This window comes from Perissodus microlepis, chromosome 15 (assembly GCF_051167445.1).
Source record: "Perissodus microlepis isolate ML-2025 ecotype Zambia chromosome 15, ASM5116744v1, whole genome shotgun sequence".
NCBI classification, from domain to species: Eukaryota; Metazoa; Chordata; class Actinopteri; order Cichliformes; family Cichlidae; genus Perissodus; species Perissodus microlepis.
Window position 1 is genome coordinate 34,232,736 of NC_140475.1, and position 11,023 is coordinate 34,243,758.

Here is an 11,023-nt window from a genome sequence, read left to right on the forward strand (position 1 = left end):
TAAGTGTAAACATTGAAGACAATAGAACATTATATTTAGATTATTCACTTTTCTATATTTTTTCTTGTTTTTTTCCACAAGATATCCTTGTGAAAATATGTCACACAGTCTGCTGCTCCAACTCCTTTCCGTCGGGCGGCGATAATGCGCCACTAGTTTGGTTTTCCTGCCGTCAGTAGGAAAAAAATACACGAACATAAGCAGGGGGAACGCGGTAGTTTCTAGAACAAGTGTTTCCTGTCGACGGTATTTGGTGTGAGGACGCTGTTGGCTGATTCGCGCTATAACAATAATAAGTTTTGCTGTTTGGGGGCTTTATTGTGGACACAGTGATGGCTGTACCAGGTGGGAATTATATTTCAAATGTGTAACTTACTTATTTTCGCAGTTTCTGTTGTATTATTCATGTAGTTTTCGCTGGAATGGTAAGAGCTGACAGGGTAACTAACGCATTGGTAACACAAAGTGGGGCTTACGTTTACGTTAGCTTAACGTATTTTAAGAACACAAACCCTTTGAAGTGAAGTCTGTGCAATGACTAACCCAGCGAGAATCTTGGCTACGTTTAGCACACGGGGCTACATTACGGTTGATGTACAGAATAGCGTAAAGCACAGTACTTGTAAATGTCGAGATACTCCATGTAAACACTCATGGATTCGATTTTAGTACTTTTTTTTATTTTTTATGATTAGCTCTTGTAAGTAGCATTAGGCTTATCTCCTTTTTGGTTGAGTAGAGAGAGTAAAATAATAATAATAATAATAGCAATATATCACACAACATATGCACTCAATTAGTAACTTTATTAGATACATCTGTTACCCTTGTTGCCTTTTAAAGTAAATCATCAATCAGCTAATCACGTAGCAATAACCTGGTGCATTTAGTCAGGTCGATATGGTTAAGGTGAGCTGCTGAAATTCAAACTGAAGATCAGAATGAGGGGAAATGTGAATTTGAGTCTGCTGTGGTTGTTAGTGTCAGATGAGCTGGTCAAAGTATTTAAACTCAGTAAACTCACACTAAACAATCTATGGGGTTTTGAATGGACTGAAAAAGAGCTCATATCCAGTGAGTGACAGTTCTGTGAGCAAAAATGCTTTATTAATGCCAGAGGTTAGAGGAGAATGGCCAGATGGTCTGGAGCTGATGGGAAAGCAACAGCTATTCAATCAAGGTATGCAGGAGAGCATCTCTGAATGCACATGTGAACATACATGTTGAACCTTGACGCAGATGAGCCCAGAGCACAAAACTGGACAATAGCTGATTTGAAAAAAATGTTGCCTGGTCTGATGTCACTTCAGCTGTCAGATGGTAGGAATAAAATTTGGCATAATCAACTTGAAAACATGGATCCATACTGCCCTGTATCAACAGTGCAGACTGCTTATGGTAGTGTCATGGTGTGGGCGATATTTCTTTGGTACACTTTGGGCCCCTTTGTAATGCAACAGCCTACCTGAATATAATTTCTAACCATATCCACCCCTTGATGACCGCAGTGTGCCTGCCTCCTGATAGCTGCTTCCAGCAGGAGCATGCACTACAACACTCAAATCATCTCAACCTAGTCTCTTGAAGATGAAAATGAGTTGACTGTTTTCAGATGGCCTCCATAGTCAGCTGATCTCAATCCAGTAGGGCACCATAGGGAGATTCACGGCACAAATGTTCAGCTGACAAGTCTGCAATAACTGTGTGATGCTATCATGTCGATCTGGACCAAAACCGCTGAGGAATGTTTGCAGCACCTTGTTGAAGCTTTGCCATACAGAATTAAGACAGGTCTGAAGGCACAACGCAGTCCAGCCCTGCACTAGCAAAGGGTACTTAATAAAGTAGCTGTGAGTGTATACCTACTGTATGTTTTGGGTGCTTAAAAAGCATAGTAGCGGGTCATTCTTTATCACCCTTTCACCACTTTATATAGAGCTCAACCAGTATGTTCATTTTATAAAGGCATATGTATTTAATTAGAAGTTTACATAATAATGTGAATTTGAATGCATACTTGCATGAAAATCATTCAAAAGCTCTTAACGATCTTACAGGACCTAATAAGGACAACATCAGAGCTGGGTGCAAGAAATGTGGCTATCGTAAGTAAAACTAACCAACACGTTTTATTACAAGCTTCAGAGATGTGTGGATGTCATACTGTTATACTTGTACCCCCCAATATTTACTCAGTGAAAATAGACTTTATAGAGTTAGGACGGAGTCTGTTTTATGTTGCCTCTTACCCAGTCTTTGAGCCAGATTTATTTTGGAAATAAATTGTAATTATGTTATTTATTTATTTTTTTTTGACTTATTCGCATGTCCTCTTATGAGTTTCAAGGTTGAGGTTCAGAGATGTTAATAAAAAGTGTCCTCACCGCTCTTTACCGCTCTCTCTGACTTTCATCTTTCAGCGGGCCATTTAACATTTGAGTGCCGAAATTTTGTTAAAGTGGACCCTCATAAGGACATTGTTCTGGATGTGAGCAGCACTAGCAGCGAGGAGAGTGAAGATGATGAACCTCAGGTGCAACGCAGCGAGAAGCGAAGCGGCCAGCATCGAAAAGGTCAGAATTGATGCACCTGCCCTTGTTTTCTGTAAGCTTTTAAAATATGCAATTATTTACTGCAAGGCAATTTGCAATAAATACAGCAGTTTTACATAATTCAGCATCCAATCAACATCAATACAAGCTGGAGCCTGATTAATATCAAAAGTGTGGATTTTTGCAATTGGACAGCAGTTATTTTATTAGCTTTTTATTTGTATTTATTTATTTTTAATGAGGCCTCTTAGTTATGAGATTAAAGGTGCTGCTTTTGCATGGTAGGTTCCCATGACAGCGATGATGATAGAAAAAGAAGACGAAAACGGAAGAAGAGCAAAGACAGAAAGCCAAGAAAGAGGTAACCTAAATATTTTTCTGATGTCCCAGTCTACTTGTTTGCACATGTTTAATGTTCATATTATATGAGTTGATGTATTAAGATAGAGCTATGAGAGTGTTGTAACACACTTGTACTCCACTGCTGTCATCCTTGTATTTACTTGCACTACTTGCATAAGTCAGACTCTGTATATATTTATTACCTTTGAAGTTTATTTGCCCGCTTTTCTGAAATGAAAGTGTGTTTACCTTCATAGATAAACTGAGTTGTTTGATTTGTTTTTGTCTTTTAATACTTTCCATATTTACTTAGATCTGATTCATCATCGAGCGACGAGGAGGAGCTTTCAAAAAAGAAAAAGAAGCGCAGCAGGTCACGCTCTTCCTCTGATGAGGAGCGTAGAAAGAAGAAAAAGAAAATAAAAAGCCAAAAGAAGAAAAGCAAAAAGAACAAAAAAGAGCACGGGAAGCATCACAAAAAAAGACAGAAGAAAAGGAAACACGAGTCTTCTTCCTCTTCCAGCTCAAGTGACTCCTCAGAAAGTGACTGAACCAAGTAACTTTGCAGCTTTTGGATGTCCAACATATTTATTCTGCAGCCCACAAAAAGTAGTATTTAGTGGCAGTCATAAATAAGGCACCTCATCTTGTTGTATATAAGTGTTTCATTAGCGAGACGAGGAATTAAAATGTGAATTTGTGTTCTGTGGTGCCACCCAATGACACCTTATGCAAATTTAACAAACCTCACCCACGTTTTTTTGACGTGTTCAGGAAAACATGCACAAAACTAAGGATCATCCCCTGCTGTAGTTTCTTTGTTTTTTCAGGCTTTATGCAATGTCACAAGTGTCATTTGTGTTGTTTAAATGTATAGCTGTAGTCAGAAATCGTTACAGTAATGGAAGCTTTTAAGTCCAATCAAGAAACTTCAAATAGTTACTTTACAATAATTTTACTTTCTTACTGAAATGTGATTGTCAGATTTGTTTTACTCATCCACATCTTACTGAAAACCATCTGTATTTTAGAAGAGTTCATTCCAAACCATCACAAATATAAATTTTGCATACTTTACCGTTCCTATTGATAGAGCTTCATTTCATATTCACCATTTACTTCTTGTGTTGTAATAAAATTTTATATTCGTATCAGTTTATGTGGAACTGTTTCCTGTTTTTGAAAAATGTCTTCTTTCGATATAACATTATGATGATGATGCTCACAAGAGATACAAGCCTGTTGCAGCTTGATTTTATTTTTTTAATCAAAAACAAAGAGGGTACAGGACAGTCTTGTGGCAGGTAGAGGGCAGCAACATGCCTAAAATGTGAAATAAGCCAGCTGAATTGCCAAAGCAGGGACGGTGATCAGTAATCTTTAAGATGTAAACTTTGACGCTGATATTTTGTTCTTAGTTTGGCAGGCTGCTTAATATCAAAATGTGAGAATTTTTCAGGAATAATTGTGAGTAATAAAACAAAAAATGCAAATGGATAAAAGGAAATTATATGAAACGAAGGTGAGAAATGACTTCTTCAATCTGACAAACGAGCATAGAGGGTTAAACAGATCGCGCTTCATAGTTGTGTTTTGAAGTTTCAGAAAGTGAACTGAATCACCTCAAGTTACTGGCATCATGTCTTCTGATGGTGTCAAGTGGATCCAGCCAAAAAGACTTGCTGACTCTTGCTTGATTTGCCAAATAATCCTGAAGTAGCTGAGTAACAACACTCCTTGGCAGGGCTCCTCAGTGCAACAGGCACCCGTGTCAGTCTCACTCTGATGCGGTAAATGTTTAGAACACGGGTGTCAAACTCAGTTTACGTCGTGGGCCACATGCAGCCACCTTTGATCTCAAGTTTAAGTAAACATTTAATCCCTGAGAACTTCATGTTTTATATATCACACATATAATATAAGAAAAATAGCAATTTTGTCACAGTTTTTCTAAAGAAATGCTGCCCGCTGTGAAGAAGGAATTCAGTCAGCATGACTCTTTTGACTTAAACTGTAAGAATTAGTGTATAAAATTACAGCAAGTGTTCTTGTAAGTCATTTCCCAGACAGTCCTGTAATTATAAAACTGAAAGTTTTTATTAATTCAGAGAAACCCCCCTTTTTTTCAACTGTAGTGCCAAAACTGAAAATTTTATAGCCCGTAGTGAAAAAAAGGAACTTTAGTGCCAGTTATCAGTTACTTAATTGCTTTGGTGTAGTATGAAGGGCCATGGGGGTCTTTATCAGTAAAAAAAAAAAGCTGTAAAAATCATGGTCTCCTTCACTTGCTCTAAATTCCGTCCAGTGGACTTAGTCTTTGTTGAGCCGATTCTTATTTTTTTACACACCTTGTTTAGAGGGCATTTGATAAAGAAAGGGTGTCCCTATTTATATCGCAGTCTTCCCTCTCACAAGAATAACTATTATGTGCCCTCAGGAGGACAAACTGTCAGCACGATGGCTGGGGCTCTCTGCAGACCCTGTTATGGCTCTAGCACCATCGGCCTTCATGCCATTGTTCTTCTTCCAGGGTGTCAATAAGATATGAGGGAGTACAAACACCCACAGAACCTTGGTTTATCTGGGCTGTGGGACAGGTGTTTATAAATAGGCCATTAATTTCATCTTGCCGTGGGGGAAATCGGGGGTTGGGGGGGCTTTTAAACATCTGTAACATCCTGTCAGCTACGTGCATGGCTACTGATCAGAGTCTGATGTTATGATCAGACATCCCAACTTTATCTCTTTTTTTTTTAGATCTCGAGAGCCATTTTTCCCTCCTTACTAAAAACAAAACAACCAAATGATGTTCAGATGCCGCTGACAACTAAGTGAAGACAGACGAGCAATCAGTGGAGAATTTATGGAAATTTGGGGTTGCCATGTTTGATTCCCGAGGGGGGCATCTGAGATAATGGATTTGCAGTTTAATACATGGCACAGGCTCACTGTGTGTCTCGCATATCCTCGGAAAATCAACAGACAAATAGCTGGTAATGTGTTCAGGAGCTACACAATGCAAGCTGACATCATTATTACAGAGTAATGCCCACGGTCCTTAGAATAATACTAATAAAATCAAGTTGCGCGTGTAGGAAACACTCAGTTGTGACACCTGAATATTGCTCCTGTTCTCTTGAAGGTGCTTTGACAAAAGAAACTTCGAGAGTGTGAAACTTCATGATTGCACAGATGGCAAGAGGACAACTTGATACCGAGGAGCAAATAAAGTTTAAGGAGTGCTGCTGTGTGCAGCGGCATGGCGCAAACCATATGCTGTTTGTATAAGACTACAACGAGGCTTTCCTATTTTCTTCAGCTCATTGGTTTTTAGTGAGCCTGTCTGGCTGTAGGAATGCAGAGAGCAAATGGGACTGCGCTAAGCCATTTAAATGAAAATGAGATGGTCAAAGTCATCTTTTGGAGAGTTTAGCTGCAATGGAACAATCGTTCAGCACCCCTCGTGTAAATATCTTTGAGGCATTGATCTCGAACTTTAATGCGAATCCTTCTTCTGAATGGCTGGCCTGAATGATTGCAGCAGTAGAAAATGATCTCTCATTAACATAAGGTGTGTTTCTCAATTTGTTTGTATAACTTTTGCAGCTCAGTTTCAGGCCTCTTTGGGCGACCTCGAAGCATGCACTGATGCCTGTTTTTATCCATTTTGGGGGGATTTGAGCTTACGTGTGCTTTTTTTCCAGCAACGCCCTCAAGGAATGGCCAAGTGCAACCACGGGCTGCTAATGAAGTCAGTAGAGGTGGTGAAGCCATCCAAAAATCGATAGCATCTATCTGTCAGACTGACACTAGCGTGATAAGGATCGATACTTTGGTTCTATCCTCTAATTTCAGTACTTGTACCTACTTGACACAACTCAGGTTGACTTGACTCAGTTTTTTTGGGTTCTTCTCTGGGCTATAGTACCTGGTACCAGGTACCTACTTTGGTGGGAGCTCAAAGATTGATGTCAACAGACTCCATGCCACTGATTGGCCAGGGAGTGATGTCACTGGAGAGTGACTTCTTCACAAGAATCAGACCCGCCAGTTTTGAAACTAGGCAACGAGGCAAATGGCTACATACCAACCTCCACCGTGGTCCAGTAACAGGATGCAGATGTTTACAATTGGATATAGCATTGCCTACATAACCACCATTGTTTCCCTGTGTTTTTTGTTGCATACGAATGACTTCACTGGACTTTCAGGTCAGGTTGCCATACTTACCCCGCCCACAATTAGGTGGTACTCAGCTGTAATTGAAAACAACAGAAAAAAGTACAGTACAGTTAGGAGGCGACCGTGGCTCAGGGGGTTGGGAAGCGCATCTGTAACCGGAAGGTCGCCGGTTCGATCCCCGGGCTCTCTGTCCTGGTCGTTGTGTCCTTGGGCAAGACACTTTACCCTACCGCCTGCTGGTCACTTGGTGTTTGCTCGCTCTGCGGTAGAGTATCACTTCCTGTTCCTGCTCAAACACAGTGGTGTTTCTGAGTAGCTTATTTGCTTAGCAATTTAATTAACAACTTTTAAATACATTCTTCTTTCATAGTATAATCTTCACGTGCTTCATCCGAAGCACACTTTCTGTGTACTCACTACCTAATTTATAGCCAAAGTATTCACTCACTGTCTCTGTACTGTTTCGCTAGCTTAGCTTAGCTCGTAGCCGACTCGTTAGCACCATGGCTACTTCACCTGTCCCTCCTGCACTTTCTTGCTCATTGTGTCAGATGTTTAGTTACTCCTCGGCCTCCTTTAGCAGTAATGATATCTGTAACAAATGTAGCATATTTGCAGCTCTGGAGGCCAGGATTACTGAATTGGAGACTCGGCTTCGCACCCTTCATTCACCCGTAGCTAGCCAGGCCCCTGTAGCTGGTGCAGCCGAAGATAGCGTAGGCCCCGCTAGCTGTTCCCCGGCAGACCCCAAGCAGCTGGGGAAAGAGGGCGGCTGGGTCACGGTGAGGAGGAAGCATAGTCCTAAACAGAAGCCCCAGGTACACCACCAACCCGTTCATGTGTCTAACCGTTTTTCCCCACTCGGTGACACACCCGCCGGGGGTCAAACTCTGGTAATTGGCGATTCTGTTCTCAGACATGTGAAGCTAGAGACACCGGCAACCATAGTCAATTGTCTTCCAGGGGCCAGAGCAGGCGACATTGAAGGAAATTTAAAACTGCTGGCTAAGGGTAAACGTAAATTCAGTAAAATCATAATTCACGTCAGCAGTAATGACACCCGGTTACGCCAATCGGAGGTCACTAAAATCAATATTGAATCGATGTGCAACTTTGCTAAAACAATGTCGGACTCTGTAGTTTTCTCTGGTCCCCTCCCCAATCAGACCAGGAGTGACATGTTTAGCCGCATGTTCTCCTTAAATTGCTGGCTGTCTGAGTGGTGTCCCAGAAACAATGTGGGCTTCATAGATAATTGGCAAACCTTCTGGAGGAAACCTGGTCTTGTTAGGAGAGACGGCATCCATCCCACTTTGGATGGAGCAGCTCTCATTTCTAGAAATATGGACAAATTTATTAAACCCCCCAAAATATGACTATCCAGAGTTGGGACCAGGAAGCAGAGTTGCAGTCTTACACGCCTCTCTGCAGCTTCTCTCCTCCTGCTACCCCCCCAAAAACCCATCTCCATAGAGACTGTGTCAGCTTCCAAAAAGACAAAAAACAAACTAAAAACCAGCAACAAACAACTTAAACATAAACAATTACAAAGAAAGAACAGTACAGTATCCACATCTGAACCAAAGAGTAAAACAGTGAAATGTGGATTATTAAATATTAGGTCTCTCTCCTCCAAGTCTCTGTTAGTACATGACTTAATAATTGATCAACAAATTGATTTACTCTGCCTTACAGAAACCTGGTTGCAGCAGGATGATTATGTTAGTTTAAATGAATCAACACCCCCGAGTCATTCTAACTACCAGAAACCTCGAAGCACAGGCCGAGGGGGCGGTGTGGCAGCAATTTTTCACACCAGCCTATTAATTAATGAAAGACCAAGACAGACTTTTAATTCATTTGAAAGCCTGATGCTTAACATTGTCCACCCCAGCTGTGAAACTCAGAAACCAGTCTTACTTGTTATCATCTATTGTCCACCTGGGCCTTACACAGAGTTTCTGTCTGATTTCTCAGACTTTATATCTAATTTAGTTCTGAGCTCAAATAAAATAATTATTGTGGGTGATTTTAACATCCATGTAGATGCTAAAAATGACAGCCTCAACATGGCATTTAGTCTGTTATTAGACTCAATTGGCTTCTCTCAAAATGTAAAAGAACCCACCCACCACTTTAATCACACTCTAGATCTTGTTTTAACATATGGCATAGAAACTGAACATTTAACAGTGTTTCCTGAAAACCCTCTCCTGTCTGATCATTTCCTGATAACATTTACATTTACAATAATTGATTACACAGCGGTGGAGAGTAGATTTTATCAAAGTAGATGTCTTTCTGAAAGCGCTGTAACTAAGTTTAAGAATATAATCCACCCACTGTTATCATCTTCAATGCCCTGTACCAACACAGAGCAGAGCAGCTATCTGAACGCTACCCCAACAGAGGTTGATTATCTTGTTAATAATTTCACCTCCTCACTACGTACAACTCTGGATACTGTAGCTCCAGTGAAAACTAAGGTCTCTAATCAGAAGTACCTGACTCCGTGGTATAATTCTCAAACACGTACCCTAAAGCAGATGACTCGTAATCTGGAGAGGAAATGGCGTGTCACAAATTTAGAGGATCATCATTTAGCCTGGAGAAATAGTTTGCTGCTTTATAAGAAAGCCCTCCGCAAAGCCAGAACATCTTACTATTCATCACTGATTGAAGAAAATAAGAACAACCCCAGGTTTCTCTTCAGCACTGTAGCCAGGCTGACAAAGAGTCAGAGCTCTGTTGAGCCAACCATCCCTTTAACGTTAACTAGTAATGACTTCATGAACTTCTTCACAAATAAAATTTTTATCATTAGAGAAAAAATTACCAGTAATCATCCCACAGATGTAATATTATCTACAGCTACTCTTAGTACCATTGATGTTAAGTTAGACTCTTTTTCTCCAATTGATCTTTCTGAGTTAACTTCAATAATTACTTCCTCCAAACCATCAACGTGTCTTTTAGACCCCATTCCTACAAAACTGCTCAAAGAAGTCCTGCCATTGATTAATTCTTCGATCTTAAATATGATCAACCTATCTCTAATGGTCGGCTATGTACCACAGGCCTTCAAGCTGGCTGTGGTTAAACCTTTACTCAAAAAGCCATCTCTAGACCCAGCAGTCTTAGCTAATTATAGGCCAATCTCCAACCTTCCTTTCATATCAAAAATCCTTGAAAGAGTAGTTGTCAAACAGCTAACAGATCATCTGCAGAGGAATGGTTTATTTGAAGAGTTTCAGTCAGGTTTCAGAGCTCATCACAGCACAGAAACAGCTTTAGTGAAGGTTACAAATGATCTTCTTATGGCCTCTGACAGTGGACTCATCTCTGTGCTTGTCCTGCTAGACCTCAGTGCAGCGTTCGATACTGTCGACCATAATATCCTATTAGAGCGATTAGAACATGCTGTAGGTATTACAGGTACTGCACTGCAGTGGTTTGTATCATATCTATCTAATAGACTCCAATTTGTGCATGTAAATGGAGAGTCCTCTTCACACACTGAGGTTAATTATGGAGTTCCACAGGGTTCAGTGCTAGGACCAATTCTGTTTACATTATACATGCTTCCCTTAGGCAGCATCATTAGAAGACATAGCATACATTTTCACTGCTATGCAGATGACACCCAGCTCTATCTGTCCATGAAGCCAGATAACACACACCAATTAGTTAAACTGCAGGAATGTCTTAAAGACATAAAGACCTGGATGGCCGCTAACTTTCTGCTTCTTAATTCAGATAAAACTGAGGTTATTGTACTCGGCCCTGAAAATCTTAGAAATATGGTATCTAACCAGATTCTTACTCTGGATGGCATTACCTTGGCCTCCAGTAACGCTGTGAGGAACCTTGGAGTCATTTTTGACCAGGACATGTCCTTCAACGCACATATTAAACAAATATGTAAGACTGCTTTCTTCCATTTGCGC

General features: G+C 40.5%; 1 protein-coding gene across 1 annotated transcript; it reads left to right on the forward strand.

Annotated features, from left to right (window-relative positions):
- The first annotated feature begins 214 nt into the window (after window positions 1–214).
- Window positions 215–4,048, forward strand: srek1ip1 (SREK1-interacting protein 1). The gene is made up of 5 exons (XM_084954125.1): window positions 215–345; window positions 2,058–2,105; window positions 2,421–2,573; window positions 2,838–2,913; window positions 3,208–4,048. The coding sequence occupies exons 1-5, from the start codon at window positions 333–335 to the stop codon at window positions 3,443–3,445; spliced, it is 528 nt and encodes a 175-aa protein (XP_084810251.1). The 5' UTR covers window positions 215–332; the 3' UTR covers window positions 3,446–4,048.
- The last annotated feature ends 6,975 nt before the right edge of the window (window positions 4,049–11,023 follow it).